Source organism: Gekko japonicus, unplaced genomic scaffold (genome assembly GCF_001447785.1).
Source record: "Gekko japonicus isolate JY-2015 unplaced genomic scaffold, Gekko_japonicus_V1.1 scaffold254, whole genome shotgun sequence".
Lineage (NCBI taxonomy): Eukaryota > Metazoa > Chordata > Lepidosauria > Squamata > Gekkonidae > Gekko > Gekko japonicus.
Genome location: NW_015172010.1, coordinates 112,021 through 133,568, shown reverse-complemented (window position 1 = coordinate 133,568; position 21,548 = coordinate 112,021). Strand labels below are relative to the sequence as shown.

The 21,548-nt window shown below is 42.0% G+C and overlaps 1 protein-coding gene across 1 annotated transcript in view; it reads right to left on the bottom strand.

Moving 5' to 3' along the window:
- Nucleotides 1–21,548, bottom strand: part of ATG7 (autophagy related 7) — a 130,004-nt gene that overhangs the window by 74,022 nt on the left and 34,434 nt on the right. The window contains 6 exon segments of the mRNA XM_015420236.1: nt 6,215–6,295; nt 12,521–12,596; nt 13,381–13,496; nt 13,676–13,879; nt 15,634–15,828; nt 21,243–21,401. Of these exon segments, the coding sequence (XP_015275722.1) occupies nt 6,215–6,295; nt 12,521–12,596; nt 13,381–13,496; nt 13,676–13,879; nt 15,634–15,828; nt 21,243–21,401 (831 nt within the window).

The window sequence follows — 21,548 nt, the reverse complement described above, 5'->3', positions numbered from 1 at the left end:
CCTCATCATACCTACAAATCTAATCCCAATGGCAAATCCAGTTACATGTTTACCTTGATTTTGTTTGGGTTTCCTTTTTTAGTACATTAAGTAAAAATTTCATTGCCCACACTCTAACCTATAAATATCAGTGTCTGAACATTTTAAAAAAATCTTAATACTTTAGTTTTCTTTCACCTTGCTTCCATTTTTAAATATGCAATATAGGTGATGCAGAAAAACATGCATACACATCTAAATATTTAGTTATCAATTACACATTTCTCCTGCTCCATAAAAATTAGTCCTTATTTCTGATTTTATGTGTGTCAGCGAGGAACTCTATGTCTTAGTCAGAAAGAGATCCAGACATTCACACTTCAAATCCGTCTTCAGGTACAGCTATTCCAAACCAGCTATATGCCTTATAGATTTTAATTTTTTTGAGGGAGCTGTTGAGAAATTTTGGGATGGCCACTGTAAGAAATCAACTTTTGGCCTCCATAACCTCCATTCTTATTACCTGTACAAATGTTGTGACTGGAACAGTAAGTAACTGCCTTCTAGACGAGTGATTCAGCCCAGACTGTTTGACAATTAAAAAACAACAACAATAAGTATAGTGAAGTCTCATAAGCATCATCACTTAGACAGAAGTCCAGATTTTCTAGCTGTGTTTAATCAGGAATAACTGCAGCCCTGCACTTAAGCTACTGTACATCCTTTATCTCTGTAGGCGAACTAAAGCTATTTCAATCCTTTAAGAAAATAGACCCTGATTTGACTAACATGCTCATTGGGAGATATAGTTTAGAAAATATGGACTCATGATACATGAGTCAGGGAATGAACAAGAATAATCCATTCTGTAAAGAGTTATCTTGCCTCAAAGTTCTTAGTAAAGTATTGGTGGCTGCCAGTGAGTAGACATACAACGTCAGTGTCGTTAACACAGCATTCTTACAGCAAGTACAGTAGAATTACACTGTTCAAAGTCCACTGAAGCCCATGAGGTTAGAAGGGAATGCTGTACTTAGTATAGTACTGTTTGGCTATCAGAAAGTTTAAATAATAACTTTAAAAGATGCACCAAAGAAACACTGAGGAGATTAGTACTGTTCAGTAGGAAAGGGGCTAACACCGATACCACCAAAAGTGGAAAAAACCTGTATACTATTTGGCATAATGAACACATGAAGCTGCCTTATGCAGACTCAGACCATCAAGGTCAGTATTGTCTAATCAGATTGGCAGCACCTCTCCAGGTTGTTAGATAGAGCTTTTTCACACCATCTACTACCTGATCCTTTCAACCAGAGATACCTTGGATTGAACCTTGGACCTTCTGCATACAAAGCAGATGCTCTACCACCAAGCCATGGCCCCTCCCAAAACATAGGACAGTGCCTTCCTTGGAAACTTGCTGGGAGAAAGAAATAGAGGAAAAGTTGCCTGAAAGACAGATTGTCTGCCTTTTCTAATTTTCCCTTACAATGCACAGCCACAAGGGACTGTTGGATGCTACTGAAGAAACACTGACAGTTTTTATGGGAAAAGCATAACTCCACATTCTTGGCCAGCACCTCGAGCAAACAGTATGCCTCAAAATACTCTACAATGCACAGAAGTTCTTTAGCAAATAAGTCACTGTGGAGAGAAGGTTCCCTGAGGGCATAAATTTTGAAAGCCACTGCTTTAGGCCTTAGGCTGTACAAAACATCACAGAAAAGTCATTTTAAATATTTTGTTTATTTGAAACATTTATATGCTACCTTTCCACCAAAATAGGGTCCCCAAGGTGACGAATATCAGGCATTATAATGTTTAAATATTAAGATAACATTTAAAATGTATATAAAATATTTAACAATACACTCAAGACACATAAACACACAAAACACACACACACAATCAGGGAGGAGGGCCAGCAAGAGTTTACTGTGGGCACACCAAATCAAACGGAAGTCCTCATCTGCTGGCTGAAAATAACGACAGAGGGAGACAGATGAATGTCCTTGGGCAGGCTGTTCAAAAGTTTCAGGCTCATGACTGAGAAGGCCCTCTCTTAGGTTGCCATCAGTTTCACCTCAGATGGCGGGGGCACCCAAATGTCAAAGTTGACCAGAGGGAACAGGCACGTTCATATCCCGACTGCATAGAAATTAACAGGGCTTTTTTTTGTAGAAAAAGCCCAGCAGGAACTCATTAGCATAATAGGCCATACCCAACAGCAGGAACTCATTAGCATATTAGGCCACACCCTGACAGCACAGCTCATTCACATATTAGGCCACACCCCCAAGTGTGGTCATCCAGCCACACCCACCTATTGCTTCTTATTCTCTCTACCTTGTTTGTTGTCAAAACCCAGGGCTTTTTGCATGTTAGGCCACATACCTCTAATTGTAGCTAATCCTAATGAGTTTCTGCTGTTGAGTGTGGCCTATTATGCTAATGAGTTCCTGCTGGGCGTGGCCAACTTGGGAGCCAGCCGGAACTCTGTTCCTGTGCGTTCCTGCCCAAAAACAGCCCTGGAAATTAATTTAAATATGACTGCTACAGATAGCTCCTATCAGTCTCTTGGACCTAAAAACTCTGGGCAGAGATCTCTGGGCTTTCTTCTTTTCCTCCTTTCACCAGAGCCCCTAGTGTTCCCTGAAAAACTGCTCTTTAAGATATGACACTCTGTGGAATAACATGTAGGGAGGGCACTACAACTGAGGTAATAAATCAGCTGAAATTGGAGACCTTTCCCCTCATAGCACGTTTAAAGTAGTTCACATACTGCAGTGCTGTGTCTGTGAATCCTGTATCATTAAAAGGAAGAAGCAACAAATAATGGCTTCGCTTAAGGGCTCCAAGTGAGTTCATGAAATAAGATGAGCCTTGATTGAGCAGGGTGGGGAGAGGTACTCGCTGGCTCACTGCTTATATTCTTAGCTATTACAGTACAGAGGATTCAAACAAATGTCAAGCTATCATCCTGCCCCCCACCTCAAGCCCTGGTGTTTTTAAGAATTAGCACCTAACAAGATACAAAAAAATCACATGGGAGGTTCATGGGGGGGAAACTAAGTGGGTACAAATATTGCTTTATTACTTGAACTTTACATGTCTTAACTAAAGATAAAAGTTTGAGTCCAGTGGAACCTTTAAGACTGACATAGTTTAATCCTGGTTAAAAGCTTTTGTGTGCATGCACAGTTTTTCAGATTCCTGAAGGACTGTGCATGCACACAAAAGCTTACACCCAGAATTAAATTTTGTCGATCTTAAAGGCATCACTGGACTCAGACTTTGTTCTTTTGCTTCAGACCACCACAGCTACCCACCTGAATTTAACTAAAGATAGGTTTATCTTCCTGACATGACACACTTTGGTACATGCCTTGTAAGTTCTAGAATACAATATGAAGATTCTTGTAGTCCTAATAAAACACACTAGTTACACTAACAAAACTGGCATTTTATTACAAAAGGCAAGTTTCTAGAAGGAAAATGCTCATGTTCTCATAAGGGCTACCTTATTCTTTGCTCTTGCCCTCACTTCCAGTGATCTCGGAGGCTCTTTAATATATATTTATAGTACAAACCTATGAAAAATTATCCCAGTCTAAGCCCAGTGAATTTAGTCGGTTTAGACTAGAATTATTTGACATAGGATTGAATTGTTAGTGTAGCATTGTTAGTGTATGAAGGATATGTATTGTACAAGAAGTGAAGAGAAAATGCCTGCAATGAATCCCTGACATCACTGAGTTAATAGCACTTACACACAAGCCAAATTATGAGTCAGAACTACTTGGCATTCACAGCAAGAGCTCTCAGTCAAGATGACTGCTTGAACATGGACTGATACACCTGAGGAAAAACTGAAGAAACCTAAGAACTCAAAAAGTCTTGCATAAGCTGTGAAACGGTGTGTGTGGTATAAAGTGTGTGTGTGTGTGTGTGTGTGTGTGTGTGCAGAAATGAACTCTGAGCCACTAAATGCAGTGCTTGCCAATAAGGTTTTCAGGCAAAAGAAATCCCAGCATTGTAACCTATGTTACTTGTGCAAAATCTCTTTATTAGACAGAGCAGGGGTAAAAATAGCCTGATGAGAAGGCAAATCATTCCCTGAGAGTAATTATTCAAATGTGCATCAATTCAGACAATATGTACATATTGGGAAAGCTGTATTTTTTGGTTTTAATTATTTTCAATATATTGGATTTTTATTTTTTTTTGCTAAGGTCTGACAAAGTCAGAAGCAAGGAACAGGAGAAAGAATAGGCTTGCAGAGATGAAGGAGAGGGTGATAGATCAAAAGAATGAAAACTGGTGGCCGCAGGGAAGAACTAGAAAGAATATCAAAACTATTCCTCAGGCACTGAAATAAATGTTGAAGTGCTCCTTTACTTTTAGAAAGTTAAATGTGGGGTGCCCAGTCTAGAGATATGGCCACTGAGTTCACTGGATGTCAGTCCTACAGATTAATTGGTGCAACGGGGCTATAAAAGATGGACAGCTGTAACAGGAACAGGGTAAGTTAAAACAGCAAAGAGGAAGAAGCTTGAGAGGGATTAGTACAAGGAGCCACAAAGAATAGAAGGCAAAGCCAAGGCTGGGGGACGCCAGCTGTCTCAGATTGATAAGTTAGACAGGAAGAGATCAGGAAAAACTAGAAGAAAGCTTATCTCCAAATTCCATTTAAATTGAGACTGCTTCTCCAAGCTATTCAAAACTTCAAGCCTTATTTCCCCAGACCTTACCTGGAAATTAACTCCCTAATAGGGCCCCAAGTCATTACATCTGAAAAGCTAAACAAGGTTCTGCCACACCACATTTGGTGACAGCCCAGACTGGCACCAAATTCTAAACAGGATGCAAGTATCTAAATTGGCAAAAGGTCACACGTTCAGAGATTCTCTTACCAAGAGTTAATTGATGTTACATCAATTAGGAATACAGCAAAGGTCTCACTCTCAGTCGTGGTGAAAGCTCAATGTATTAAAAAAAATGAAGCTGCCCTGGTATAACACAAAATGAAGGCAATCAGCTGGAAGATACCATTCTTATCCATAGTTTGGATATGAACAAGTCTTTGACTTTGTCACACAGGCAGCAAACAAATCCCACGTCTCTTCTGTCCCGGTATTACCTTAGTGGCATGGGAAATACTGTCATACCTGGATTCCTCAAGCTTCTCCAACATCAGAAATTCAAGCTCATATGAGAGGAACCCTCAGCATAGCTCAGGATAGGGTAAGGCAGTGGAGGAAGACCACCTGTCCCTGCTGAGCTACTGAGCCTACCTGAGCCTACCGAAGGGACCGCCTTTCTCCATATGTTCCCCCAAGGGCACTATGGTCGGGGGTGTGTGTCACCTCCTGGAAATTCCAGGCCCGAGAGAAATTAAATTTGCGGTGACCAGGACCAGGGCATTTTCGGTGGCGGCTCCTACCTGGTGGAAAGAGCTCCCGGAAGAGATCCGGGCCCTGCAGGACCTCTCTCAGTTCCGCAGGGCCTGCAAGACGGAGCTCTTCTGCCAGGCCTTTGAGTAGGAGCCGCTGCCACCATTATTCCATCTTCGTCCCCTATGCACTGCGTATGAACAGCATGACTGCCTGGCCCCCAATGGCGGAGCGAGGCGCCTGGGCATGGTTTTAGATGATAAGACCTGAGAAAGTAATTGTGGAAGTGAGAGCTATCCATCTTGGCCTAATAGTTTATGAAATGTTTTATTGTGTTTTATTGTAATTTATTGTTTTTAATTTTGTATTACTGTTTTAACTGGCACATGGTGCCCTTGTGAGCCGCCCTGAGCCTTCGGGGTAGGGCGGGATATAAATTCAAATATAAATAAATAAATAAAAGGCGGACAGCTCTGTATTTTGGGAACGTTGGGTAAACAATGTACCGAATATTCTTAACATTAGGCGCTGAAGACCGAAAAAAGAAAACTAACTAAATATACTACTGAACACTGTGTTCTGTGTACAGTACATAATCATCTTGTACTTTTTAATCCTGCCAACTGACACACACACACTCTCTCTCAAAAAATAAAAATAAAAGCAATCTTAAACAACTGACTTGGCAGCCAACATTTAAAGGAAGTGAGTATGAATGTTTAAAAAATCTTGTAATAAACCAAGCCTCAGACACCACTAGAGTTGTATGCAAAACAATATGCAGAGAAAAATCATTCTTATTCTGTGTAGTCAAAGAAGTTACCTTAAATCAAACTTACTTTCGGAGAACAGGCAGTACACTTGTCAAAAGCCAGACTGACAGGAAGGACATTATCAAACCTTGATAAAAAACCTCGAATCTGAAAAGAGAACAGATGAACACCACCATCATATGACTAATAATAGTGTGCTATCAAAGCACCTTTTTTAAAAAAAGAAAACCCAGCTAACATGTATAGTTCTGGACAGCAAGAGTCCATCAATGCTAACATGTCTTTCTGCTGAAACAAATTTGGCATGTGATATGTTTTGGTTATACAGGCAGTACTATCAACAGACACCCTGCACCACCTAGAGTTTAAATTCTCTCACTACATCAATTGATGACTCAGTGAAGAAAAAAACCCATGAGGACAACAAGCAGAATGGCAGGAAAAACACTATTAAATGTACTGCCTGGTTTTTTGCCATACACCAATTGTCAAGATGAAAGGGTACATCATGCTCCTTTTCCACCTATTTGAAGCCAAATTTCTGTGTATTACAGAAGTGTTTGAGACTAGAATATTTCCAACCATCGGCTTTAATAAGCACAAAATTGGTAATGTGATACTATGGGCCCATAAAAAGGATCACCTTTCTTTCTTAGTTTGTCTTCCATTTCCAGTGTTCCAAATAGTAATATCATTCAAGCAAATGCTTTCTGGCTAGCATATGTGCATTTTTAAACCTAGTTCTCTTTATTTTACAAAATGTCTTGGTACAAAATCAGTAGTCATCATATGGGAAATCAATATATGTTGCTGGTGGTGGACTTTGTGACCCGGGACCTGAAGACGTCTTCTCTTGCAGTACAAATAAAGTTATGAGGTAGGATAAATACAACAGATCAGGATAAGGATTCTGAAGTTTAAGAATGCTAGCTGGTAGCAATAAGCCAAGATGTGGTATTTCTTGAAGGGTTTTGATTCAGTGCTTTTGTGTACATATTCACTTTGAAGTTGTCATGTAGAACCACTGGAAGACGGGAGCTCTGATTCATGAAAACTCATATTGAAACAAATGCTGTTAGTCCTTAAGGTGCTGCTGTTTTATTTTGCTCCAACAGATTAACATGGCTACTCCTAGGCAATAGATCCAAGCCAATGTTTTAGCACTGCTGTATTGCAAGAGTCACAAATTACAGTATACCAGTGGTAACATACTGAATAATGATAACATTTTAAAGTATAACTTCAGTTGTCAGCCTAGCTGGATTTATGTACTCTGACAGAACTACAAGCTGCAAGGTAGTCTGACACATAATTCCCCTTCACTACCTATAACCAACATTTATGCCATGCACTTCTTATGCTTATTAACTACTTCTTTATAGTTGCTTTTTCATTGAAAAAAATTAATCTTATCAACAGGACATTGGATATTGTATTCCAAAGCAAACACAGCAAGGAATAATTTGAGCTTGTTTGGAGGTTCTAGCAGGGGAGCGCAGCTATCGTATACCCTTGACCAAAGAACGGTACACTCCTTCTATCTGGGATGGCCGTCTTGTTCCACCGAGCGCGCAGCTTCGGGAGGGACGCACATGGAGCGGTGAGGGTGGTAGGGGACACCCGCCTAGCGAGCCAGATCAGCTGAATCAACCCTGGCGATCAATGGGGTGACAGATGTCACAGCCAGAGCGACCTCACATCCACAAGGAATAATTAACCAAACTGAATTTTAAAATGTTTACAGTAAGTGCTAGAGGAGGAGTCCAGTATCAAGTCTAACCCATTTAGGAAACATCCTTATCACTGAAGCTACTGACAAGTCACAGAGAAGTTAATGTTAACCATTAACCCTCCCCAAGTTTATCATCATTATCATCATCACTATCACTATCATTATTATTGTTGTTGTTGTTGTTGGATTTCAGATTTTTCTGCAAACCTGGGACTTTTTTCAGGTTTATAGAAAGATCTCTCTGATGTGTTCATAGCCCCAGTCTCCACAGATGGGGCCCATATTGAGAATTAGATTGCTGGGAATATGGTAGCTTACCCTCAAGGTGTTAACCTGAGAAACACAGATCTCAGCTTTCTTAAACCAGATTTTTAGGGGTTTCTGATTCAAACTCCTTCTGAAACCTTTGGGTAAGATCAATAAACCATTTAAGAAATACCCAATGACATTTATCCTGAGGAAAGTTTGCAGATGGGCTATTTCAAGAAAAGATTTTACAGTACATTTATCATTAGAAGATGCATTATTTATCTTAATATAAAACTACATTCCAATGTTCGTTTACCTGATCCTAAGTCCCATTGAATTTAAAGTGAATTTAACTCTAAATTGGACACAACAGTCATTCTATGAATCTCAGATCTGTGAATCAGATTAAGCCTGTACCTCTACAACTGAAATGAAACCCTTTTCCTGTAGAAAAGGCAGACTAGCTACTGAAGCCATCTATAGGCCTTACAAAGGCCTACAGCAATGATAATGCTGCTGATCTGTTAACCATATTTAAGAGATCAGGGGCACACTGTACATGCCTTTCATATTTGCCTGTCACATGATAAGCAAGTCTTGCTCCTTCCAGTATTTATTATGGGCTAACCATGGTTCAGGATTCACAAATCAATTCAAGCTCTGGTCAGAAGTCAAACTTTGATAACTCTAAATCATGATTGCTTGGTTTATAAAAACTAATTAAATGTTTTGCTGTGCACAAAAGGAATAGGGATTGCAAAAACAAGCCTGAAGTTTCTTCAGTGTCTATGCAGCAGAAAACCATGAGTAACTATGCACAGAAGTGAACACCCATGGCATCCTTTTCCTGCTCCTTCAGAGGAGCATGGAAATTGCTGCATGGCACAGAATTCATCTACAATACAGCTTTGCTTGTAAGTAGATGAACAGAACTTTCTACAGACACAAGAAAGCCTTCAATCAGAACACATCTCTTCAACCAAAGAAAGATTCCTTGTGCTGGATAAAGGTTCCGCCATCAGAATAGGGTTCCCAAGTCCGAGCGGCGCTGGAGTGGGGTACTCCAGCACTGCAACCACATCATCCGGAAGTGGCGCGACCACGCCGGGCACACTGGGGCGGGGCCACGACCATCCGAGGGGAAACCATAGAGTTTTCCCGCGGATGACCGTGGCCCTCCCCCCAGCGTGCCTGGCGTGGTCGCGTCACTTCCGGGTGATGTGCACGTCGCGTGCTTTGGGGGTGGGGTTCCCCCGGGGCCTGATCCGCTGGCGGCGGGGAACGGGCCTCTGGGGCCAGGGTTTCCCCACCCTCCGGGGGGACTTGGCAAGCCTACATCAGAAGAACCATTGTATCAAGCCCACAGAAATTCTACACTGAAAGAAAATAAGCTACTTTCTACCACAATTTATATTAGCACTGTAATACTGTGTGTTTATGGACAATCTAAGCGGTAAACTTGCTGAGCACTCAAGCTGCTAGAAGACTGATGCACAGCAAGAGAGCCATAAAGGACAATAAAAGATGAGGAGTGATAGGGAGTTAATTATATTATGGCAAACCCATCAATACTTTTCTAATTCAGACAAGAAAAACAAAATGTTCTGTACTGAAGAAAGCTCTTCCTCTAATCCCAAATTGTACACAACTTCCTCTAATTCTATACTATATGCAAACAGAACTTATATACTATTACAACTCCTTAGCCAGCAGAAAACTATTTTTTGATACTTGAAAAAAAGTGGGAAAGAAAATACTGACCCCCACAGGATGACATTTTGCAATACGGCTAAATATTAATGTGCGAGTAATTTTCTGAAGACGGGGACGGCAAAGGATGAGATGGTTAGACAGTGTCATCAATGCAACGAACATGAAATTGAGCCAACTTCAGAGGACGGCGGAAGACAGGAGGGCCTGGCGGGAGATGATCCATGGGGTCGCGAAGAGTCGGACTCGACTGTGCGACTAAACAACAACAAATTTTCTGGTAACCGAGACCAATGCAATTGTTTGTGCTATCTAATTTTCACAATGAGGAAAGCACATTAGCTAAGCGCAATCCATTTCTTTGTATAAAAGAGCAAAAAGGTTGCACTTTTATTAAGTTGTAAAAACTAGCAAGTAATTGGCAAGGCAAACTAAGTAGAAGCATCCAAGTACAGCTATGAAGCTCTACATAAAATCCATTAAAAAGGGAGTACAGTATAACTATATGTTAAATTTTCACAAACGACCAATCACTTGTTAACTTAGGAAGTGAACTTACCTATCAAATAAGTTACTGTTTCTATCCCTGAAAGGGGGGCCTTGTTTCAACTCTGTTTCTCTATAACTGAGCAGAAGTTGTGCAACAGTACATGAGCAATAAATCTGTGTATACTTCTGGAATAAAGCAGGTGTTACAAAGGTGCCTGTAGCCTCAGATTGGGAGATGGCCCCTTGAATGAGGTCAAACCCCCTAGGCCTTCCCTTATTGCTGTGCTCAGGGGCTGTTATCCATCCCAGCTTTGCATCCTCCCAGTGCTGCCCTCCGCACTTACATTGGCTGTTCATAATTCCACCCCGCAAACATAGTCAAGGAACAGCGAAACTACACTTGTAGTTAAACTTCTATTATGAAATATAGAGCGAATTGATTCATAACAATGTATTTTCCATAAATGTGTTATAAACCAAGAAAAAAAAGCCAGTTTCAGGTTATGGATAATTCCTTGGGAGAAGTCTCAAGTCTAATTCTACGTTCGGAAACAAGGATTTGCTGTGCGGGGCAGGGAAGCCTGTCAAATCTCTTGATTTATATTTTAAAACTTCCAATGAAGTGGATTCTGTAAATTTCCTGGGAAAACTCATTCCGGGGATGAGTAGATGAATTTTAGCAGTCCATCCTGAGGCCATCTGAAGCAATTTACATGCACAAGGTAAATGAAGGGAAGTGTCTTGCCAATTCATTTTAAGAATATAAGAACAGTTCCATTTTAAGTTTCAGCATCACAGGAAGTAAGTGCAAACACATCTGAATATTACAACAAACTTGTTTATCAAAGCAATAAACATGGCTAGTTCATTCTACATTATCTCCCTCCCATTTCTCTCCTCCTTTTTCATGGAAAGCATGATTTAAAGACAGGATTCTAAATTTGGATTAAACTACATTAAGAATTTCAGTTTGAGCAAATTCAAAACCAGATTGACCCAAGAGCCTGCACTCACACATCACACCAAATTAGAGGCTTGCTAAAGGCTTTCCAAACTAGGAAACTGAATTGTACTATGCATAGTGGAGAAGAAAGGAGGGGGGCACTGAGGCAGCTTGAAAGCACAGCAAACAAGCAATATTCCTGCCCACCACGAACAATCAAGGGTTTGTCATGATATACATTTGCAGACTAAGACTTATGGGCAAACCTTAAGCTCATGCGTCCCCTCCTCCCTATTTCCTCTCTTCCCATACTGGTTGCAAGCCAACTATAATTCACCAATTTGTCCAAACTTCCTCAAAACCCTTTGCAAACCTATCACACCTTATGTGTTGGCAAACCATAGATTTACCCAAATCAACAAACTGTAGCTTGCAGTACTATTCCACTAAACCATTATTTGATTGTGGTTTGCAATTCTGGTTTAAAGGAAAACTGCAAAACATGGTTTGCCAATTTGGGTAAAGCAGCAAACTATGACTTGCTGACAACTAGGAAGTGAAGTAGTGCACTGATCTGAGTCTGACTCACATCTGAACCATCCCTATGTGACAGCTGGGTCTCTTGTCACTTGAGTCATGTTAGGGTAATTCGGGTAATTCATGCCTGCATTAAAGGTAAAGGTTCCCTTGCTCGAAAGCCAGTCGAATCCGACTCTAGGGTTTCGGTGCTCATCTCTGTTTCAAAGCCGAAGAGCCAGCGCTGTCCGAAGACGTTTCCGTGGTCATGTGGCCGGCATGACTAAACACCAAGGTGCACGGAACGCTGTTACCTTCCCACCGAAGTGGTACCTATTTATCTACTTGCAATTTCTTGCTTTCGAACTGCTAGGTTGGCAGGAGCTGGAACTAGAGACGGGAGCTCACTCCGTCATGCGGCAACTCGGGTCTCGAACTGTTGAACTACCGACCTTCCACAGCCTGCAGTTCAGCGACTTAACCACTTGAGCCACCGCAGCTCCTCATGCCTGTATTACTATAGTATAAACCTATTGCTTCTTGTAACAGGATTGTAATTCATTTCATCCTGAATTGAACAAAAAAAGAACTAGTTACAAGTTACTGAACAGCCCTGCATAAGAGATAGGGTTAAAAAAAAAAATACTGAAATACATTCAATTTATTGATATCTACTTTTAGTTGTTACACAACAGTATAGCAATGTATCTTCCTTCATTCTTGATTTACTAACCTGGTGAGGCACAAGCCCAAGAGAGGTGGGAGGTTCATTCATTCTGTCATCACTACTGCTAGCAACAGCATAACCGCTTAAAAAAAAAAAGATAAAGGATAAAGACTACTATTTGTCATGTAGAGTCTGAAGTCCCAATTTTTAAAAAGTTAGTACGACCCTTTCACTCCAATGGGGACTCAAAGCAGCTTACATGACTCTCCCTTCCTCTATTTTATCTTCACAGTCACCCAGCAAGCTTCCCATGTCAGAGTGAGGGATATGAACGTGGGTTTCCAAGTCCAACACTTTAACCACAACACCATGCTAGCAGCTCCATTCATCTGATTTGCATTCAGTGTCCCTGATGCTACGGAATATACCTGTGGTGTGCTATACAGATGTTTCGGTTTGATTAGGATTTGGCAGATTAGGCTTTGTTCCCACCCACTGGTCATTACCAACCTCAGCTTTCTTCAGCGGGCACTGTGAGGAAACAGTTCAATGGATGCACCAGTATGCCCTTGTGAGAGGGAGGATCCCTAAGTACTATGCTCACCCACATCACTCCTAGCTCTATGTGAAGAAGCTCATACCCTGCCACATATTTTGCTAGTCTTTAAGGTGCTACTGAGCTCTTGCTCTGTTCTGCTGCTACAGACAGACTAACATGGTTACCCATCTTGATCCACATCATTCCTAGCATTTAATAAGTCATGTACTGGAGTGCAGATGCACAGAGTGCAGCTGTTGCTTGGGACAACTATTAGTAGATGGGGGGATTTATCTTCCCAGTGCACCAGGGTGATATGCATACAGCTGTGGAGAATGATTTCACAAAAACGTCAAAAAATTACCCCTTTCCCACAATTGTGACTTACCCTTCTGGATGTTGTAAAATTGATACCATTAACTCTACCGCAAGGGCTCCTGCTATCATGGCTAACCCTGGTCGACTGACTGTGCATTGCTGATCTAATGTCCGATCCCTGGTGGACTACAAAGAAATGCAGTTTTCAGTGTTATCCCTCCAATCTGTCCCACTGCACAAATTCTTTAAAAAAATAAACCAGGACAGTACTGATTCAACACAGATGTTTCATAAGAAGACTGTATTAAAAACTAAGACCCTTAAAAACAACCCAGAGAGAAGCAGTTAATATGAAGTCTACTTACATCTCCTGGTGCTACGACGTCATTGCAGAAATAGCAACCAAGTTTATAGCCAGGAATGTTTGAAAACAGTGACGATCCTAAAAGATCCGCTGATCCAGCAGGGTTATTGCAGGGAGAATCGCCCACCTCTTGATGCTTGGGTTTTTTCAGCCCGTGTCTCATCACCACAAAGGTGTCGAATCCCAATGCAGCATTGATGACCAACTTCATAAAAATATTCAAAAGAACACAAAGTGAAATTCAGGTCAAATGCAGACAAAAGTAGCACTATTTAAAAACATTAGGCTGGGTCCAGAGGTGCCCGTATGCCTGAAGAAGGCGGGGGGGGGAAAACCGGCCTCGTCGCCGCCGCGGGGAGATGGGGGGGATGGAGGAGACGGAGCTCTTCTCCCCCCTCCCCCGCGAGTATCGCGGGTCCCCCCTTTTTTTTTACTAATTTCCTCATCCCACTGCAAACTGCCACTGTAATCCTTGGTTCCCTCCACGGCAGTAGAATGTCAGGGGATTCAGTTGGCTGCAGCCTGACATAGAAAGCAGGAAGTTCCCATTTTGCAAGCTTCACTCCACTTGCAGTGATTTGGATCCAACCAAATAAAAAAAACAAACTTCATTTTTGGCTCCCAGTTACACTGACAAACCTATCAGTGCTTCTGCTTAAATATGAGTTTAGATATTCATCATATACAGCAAGTGTAAGTGTTCAACCGTATGTTGAGCAATCTTTCCTGACTCCTCTGGTATCAACAAATCTTTGGACAAAAAATGAAGTTGCCCATAATACTTTCACTCTTAGTGAATTAAATGGCCTATTCAATAGACTGCATAGAGACTCCCCCAATTACATGCAACAAAGTACCAGTTCCAACAATAACCACACAGTCCATTTTTCTACCACCATTTAAAAAGAATTTGTGGACTGAAGTGGGAGAAACTGTTGCAATGTAAAACAGGGGACGAGGTGCACAGCAGGTATATTTGTATCCTTCTGGATAGTACCGTGTTTCCCTGAAAATAAGACACTGTCTTATATTTATTTTTTCTCAAGAAGACACAATATGGCTTATACCACAAATGCATAGAAATCCTGCTAGGGCTTATTTTTGGGGTAGGTCTTATTTTTGGGGAAACAGGGTATACAATGTTGCTGTTGCTGGTATCTTTAGTGCTCAACAGGCTACAGAGACTCCCAAACTATACACAAAGTACATTTTACATAATCTAATCTATTTTATACACTGCCAGGAAAGAACGCAGAGATATGCTCCTGGAGATGTGTTTCAGATGTTGCATCCTCCCCACAGCCTCTCCTCCCCTCAAGCACCAAGAGCCAATTTGTTACATTCTTTTTACTACTAGCCATAACTTGGCAATAAATCCAATAGGGCAAACTATAGTTTGGACAGGCCTTACAAATACGATTGCAAGCCACAGTTTGTTTCCGCTTACAATTCTGATTTGCAAATCAAGCACAAGCTATAGTCTGATGAATCTGCTGTAACTGCAAACTATGGTTTTGCATCAAAACATGATCTAACTAATCAGACTGTGGCACTGAAGCAAAGGGAGATGAAGCACACAAGTAAGCCCAGAGGTCCTTCGCAGCTCATTCACACAGCACCAAACAAAAGTATGGCATTACACCTGAATTAAAGACAAGTCGTCAGAAATGCTTTTCGAAACAGCTTCTACACATCAAATACATCAGTGGTGCTAAACTGATCACTGCCTCTTTCAGATAACCCTAACATAATTGTGATGAACTAAGTTTTATATTCACTAAAATGCTCAGAGACATTTCAAGCGACCAGCAGCTAAAAAAAAGTGCAACTGAAAAGTCTGACCCATGGTTTAATCAACAATCATACATATGTACCAAATGCTTTCAAACAGCCTACGCAAACGGTGGTGTGCTGCTTATGGTATGCCTCTGGGGTACTAGCAACGTCTCTATACAGTACCTTCCTCTTGCTAGCTGCAATTACAGCTGGAAGCCATCTGCTTTCACGAGTGTCCATTAATAAAAAGATGATATCATGCATTTCAATGAGATTTTCCAGCTGCGCCACATCCCTGCGAGCCTGCTCCATGGTGACTTCAGAAAAATTCACTGGGTGACCTGGCATTGGGATGCTCATGTTGAAACCTTCAGCATTCTAAAAGGGAAGAATACATAAAAGGGGTACTTGACCACAAGGTAATGCTTTCATATAATATGTAATTTAAGACATATGACTTCTCAAGACAGTGGCAAAAATCTATGGGTTGGATGCAATTGACAACTGAGGCTTCTTCCATTGGAAGAAGGCTTCTTGTTTATGAGAAAGGAACACTGGTATACAATCTTATTGCTACGACGTATGACAATCCACATGCCAAACTAAGTAATTAAGCCTTATCCTAAAGGCTCTGTCTGGTTGGAAATATTTAGGAAATGCATTATTTCAAATAAGGTAAATATTAAACACTTCAACTGTACTTCGTAGTAATCGTAAGGTGATAGTGCTGCTTCCTGTGACTTTATGTTCCAGGTGCAATAAAGAATGACAAAACTGAAAAAAACAATGAATCAAGCAAGCAGACAAAATGCCAAACAGAACAGGTGCCAGCCCATTGGAAGAGCAAACAGGCAAGTAATGTATAAGGCTCAGAAAAACAAAGCACATTTAAAGAGACCATTGCATAAATATCTTTGTTACTGGACAGCTGCATTAGAAAACAACTAAATGTATAGGTGACAGAGCCCCCACACATAAACTATATATCCTAGCAAGGAGCACCAAAGGCTGTCCCAGACGCTACAGTTTTTCCTGACAGATGGGGCAGCTGTCACTAATCTGCCCAGACAATGCTGACCCACTAATCACTACTGTTTTCAGGGTATCATTGTTTCCGAGCAGTCAATACGTGAACCAGCTGCTGGGAAACTGAGATCCTTGCACAAACAAACGTAACTGTTGAGCATGCTGGATTGCACAAAATGGGATTTATACTACTTTTTAAAAAAATTATGTATTTAATATTTTTAAGCCTGTTTTTCTTCCAACCCAGTTGGGACAAAAGACAACCACATAATGAAAATACAAATGACAACACATTAAAGAGATACAGCGAAATAGCATCACTGAATTAAAAACACACAGCCAGATAATTATAATAATGTAGAAAACCAGTTAATGTGGCCATGCTCCACCTATCGTCCTTAACAGGTCCCAAAAACCCTCCAGTTCCACAGCCTGTCTGAGAGGTCAACAAGGTGGGACACCTCTTATCTTCTTCAGGAAAGTGTTCTAAAGAAAGGAGGCAGTGACTGAAAACACCCACGTCCAGACAATATACTCTGCGTGGGGGTGGGAAAGAAGACATTGCTGTTACAAGCAGAGATGCTGGAGGGATACATATAAGGAGAGCCAGCCCTTCAGTCATGTAAGTCACAGGTGATGAAGAGCTTTAAAGGTAAGCATCAGCACCCTGATTTGGCCCAGGGGGAAAAAAATAGGCAATGAGTGAAAAGATCTCAAAATGGGAGTATAGCACTCCCAGCAGCCCATACCAGATAGCAAATGGGCTGCTGAACTTTGCACCAGCTGAAGTTTTCAAACAATCTTCAAGGTCAGTCCAATACAGAGAATGTTGCAATAATGAGCCTGGAGGTTACTGAAACACAGATCAACAGGACAGCTGTTGCTCTCAACTGTACGCCCACCCACGTGCAGCCTTGATCCGTGCTCTTCATGGCTTATAAAAGCTGGCCATGAGGGGTTTCGAGGTGCCTTATCACCTATCAACATCCCTTATCGAGGGACTGTTCCCAAGGGCACTCAAGGAAGCGATGGTCCGCCCTCCCTTGAGAAAACTATCCTTGGACCCGGCCGAATTGGCTATCTATCGGCTGGTCTCAAATTTGCCCTATTTGGGCAAATTACTCGAGAGAGTGGTGGCGATTTAGTTGCAAAGCTTTATGGATGACACTTCCATGCTAGACTCTTTCCAGTCCAGCTTTCTTCCAGGCCATGGGATGGAGACGGCACTGGTCGTCCTCACAGATGACCTCTGGAGGCATCTGGATCGGGGCGGCACGGTGGCACTGCTGCTGTTGGACCTGTCGGCGGTGTCTGACATGATCGACCATCAGTTACTGATCCACCACCTCGCCAACACTGGGATTCAGGGGCTTGCCCTGCAATGGCTTGTCTCCTTTCTCCAAGGTTGGGGACAGAGGGTGGCGTTGGGGAACCAGACATCCCAGAGGTACCCACTGGCTTGCGGGGTTCCCCAAGGGGCGGTGCTACCCCCAATGTTATTTAACATCTACATGCGCCCCCTTGCCCAGATTGCCCGGAGGCACAGGCTAGGTTGTCACCAATATGCAGATGACACCCAGGTATATCTGTTGTTGGCTGGTCAGTCTGACTCTACCCCAGATGACCTGGACCAGGCACTTCAGGACGTGGTGGGCTGGCTTAGACTGAGCCGATTGAAATTGAATCTGATGAAGACGGAGGTCCTGTGCCTGAATCGGAGAGGATCGGTGATAGGGATCCCATTACCGACCTTCAATGGGGTGCCGCTGGTACCAGTGCCAAGGGTCAGGAGTTTGGGCGTGCTCCTGGATGCCACCTTAACAATGGAGGCCCAGGTAGCAGCCATTGCCAAGGGAGCCTTTTACCATCTACGGCTGATCAGGCAGGTGGTTCCCTTCCTCAAACACAATGACCTGGCAGCGGTGATCCATGCTATGGTCACCTCGAGATTGGACTACTGCAACGCTCTCTACATGGGGCTGCCCTTGGCCCAAATCCAGAAGCTGCAGCTAGTGCAAAATGCGGCAGCCAGGCTCCTGATGGGCCTCTCTATACAAGAGCACATCCAGCCTGTGCTGAAGCCATTGCACTGGCTGCCAACAGCATACTGGATTCACTTCAAGGTGCTGTTTTTTACCTTTAAATCCCTATATGGTCGGGGGCCAACTACCTGAGGGACCACCTTTCCCCATATGTCCCCCAGAAAGCACTGAGGTCAGGGTCGCAAAATCGCCTGACTCTCCCTGGTCTGAAAGATGCCAGATTGGCCATCACCAGAGCTAGGGCCTTCTCAGTGGCGGCTCCACACTGGTGGAACGAGCTCCTGGAAGACATCAGGGCCCTGCGGGACCTTTTACAGTTCCACAGGGACTGTAAAATGGAGCTCTTCCACCAGGCCTTCGACTAGGAGCCACCACTGATGATTGAGCTATTAAAACTGAACTGTTACGGCCCTCACGTTAATGGCATTAAGAACAACTTGGATACCAGCTTAGCCACACTGGATCATCATACAGCAATTGCCATCTGCACTTAACTGCATTTTGTATATATATTGTTGTTTGTGAAATTTTATAGTGTTGCGCTTTCGCATCTGTCTTTTATTGTATTTTAACGATTGTATGCCACCTTCAGCCTGCCTGTGCTGGCAAGGCGGGATATAAATCAAAATTAATAATAAATAAATAAATAGGCTGTTGACCAAAAAGGGGGTCAGCTTTACCACATGCAGCCAAAAGCAAACATTCTTCTCTGCCATTCTTGACCTGCTTCTTTCACAGGAGAGATGGATCCAGAAGGTCTCTTAAGCTCTTCACAGAGTCCATCTAAGAATGCTGGGCTCCCTCAATAGTAGGAAGAACCAACCCCACCCAAAGCAGCAGCCTTTCTGACCAACATAACCTCCATCGTGAGTGGATTAGGGAAGAGACAGCAGCACCCGAGTCCTTATTTATTGTGACGTTAGTTGGATATCATCGGCATATTGATGACACCCCCATCTCCAAAGCTATGGATATCATGAAGGAATCTTTTACAACTATTAATTAATTAATGTGAGTAAAAATAATGCCTATATTGAACTGGAGCTCCAAGAAAGAACCAGATTTTTTTTTAACTTAAGCAAAGTTACAGATTGAGATATACAACATACTCTAATTTGTCATCCAGAAATGATTGCATACAAACATCATGGTTTGTATGGACAGGCTGGTACTGTAAAACTACAAAATACAAAGCCAGTGTGGTGTAGTGGTTAGAGTGCTGGAGATCCAGTAATGAATCCCCACTCTGCCATGGAAGCTTGCTTGGTGACCTCGGGCCAGTCAAACACGCTCATTCTAACCTACCTCACAGGGTTGCTGTTATGAGGATAAAATAGAAAAAAGGGGACAACGTGGGGTATACATGAATGAATGAATAAAATAAAAGGATAGTTGCATATACAGCTCGTACTATAGTTGAATGTATTGTCCAGCAGATGGCACAAAATATTTTCCATTGCAAATTCAGTTTGTGTTAATATGGAATTATCCATGATACACAGAGGATCTTACCTGCTGCAAGCAAATGCATTTGACATTCAAAACTGTACTCTTCTAATTTTTAGCTAACGTTAATATACATCTTCTTTTGCATTTGCAAAAGAGACCTTTTTTAAGTGCAACACAGCAATGGAACCCTAGTTATATAATGAAACTCTTGTAAATGGACCAGCCACATGCATTCACAAACAATGCTACGAGGACAACAATTAGATCATTTGCATTTCTTTGACAATACTTGGGTATTTGGGGGTTTTCTAGTTCAATTTTTCCAGAGCTTCTTTTTCTCAGAGCAAGTGATAAGGCAAGCATTCTTATTAGGACTATTTTAGCAGCCAGAAAACAGCTTTTTACACTAATGAGCAATGCTCCTCAGTAACCCTAGTTTTCTTATTCATATAAGGAATTAGCAATCAGCAAGTGAGTGGCAGATAACCATTCAAGACTCAATGCCTAATCAAATGTATGATTCCAGATAGCAGCAAGCTAAAAACAGGATTGGTGAATGACATTTAGGTTGCTGAAGAGCACTATAGCCTCTTTAAATGCAAGGACTCAGTTCAGAAAGATAGGAAGCAGTACTGTGAGCATATGAAAAATGTCTTTCTGACTAATCACAGTTCACTGAAGGAAAAGCTCCTGAGGCTATGACTTCAGACTGCCTAAGCGTCATCCTACAACACTGAACTATGCAATAATTGGAAAGCTGGTGGTGGGAGAAATCACAATGCACTGAAAATGATCTCTCCAACCACTACTGCATTCAGGTATCCATTCTCTTTCCAAGATTTGTCCTCAATCTTACAAAAAAAAGCCTGTACTCCTGGTTTTAACTTCCTTTCATCAAGACTCCATCATGTACCAACCGAAGAGGTAACCAGACATGCAAATTGTACACAGGGTTACCAGAGCACAGCAGCAACTGTGGGAGCATTTAGGGGGCAGGGACTGGCATGGTGGCACCACACAGTGGTATCGCAACTGGAAGTGACATCATGGGATGCTCTAGAATTTGCAAAATCTTCATGGTAAAACCATGGATTTTTTTGTAAATCCCAGGAAATCCCATACCATCACTTTTGGTTTTCACTGAAAGGGGGGATGCAGGCACATTTCTCCCCCATTTCTTGCCACTGGAGCTCTAGGTACTAGTGGGCAACCAACCGGGCTCATTAAACCCTTAGGCATTTTGTAGATCAAATCAGATTAAAATATTATACTTACCACTCCTGGGAATATTTTTTGAAGCCTGTCTGCTGCTGCAAGTGCCTTAGACTTTCCACCCCCAAGACAGTCTTCAAACTCATAAAGTGGCTGCCGTACAGGGTTTGAATAAGAGATCTTTGCATTATCCACAAATGTGATCTTCCTGACTCCCCATCCCTGAGCGAAAAAATCAAAGGAGGATGTGAGCTCTTGCACAAATAAGGAAAAAAGAGAAACACCTTTTTAATCTCATAGGTTTAATAAAGACCTTGCATTCATTCTATCCCTAATACTAATCCTCAGAACAAGAGATCAGAGAAGGTA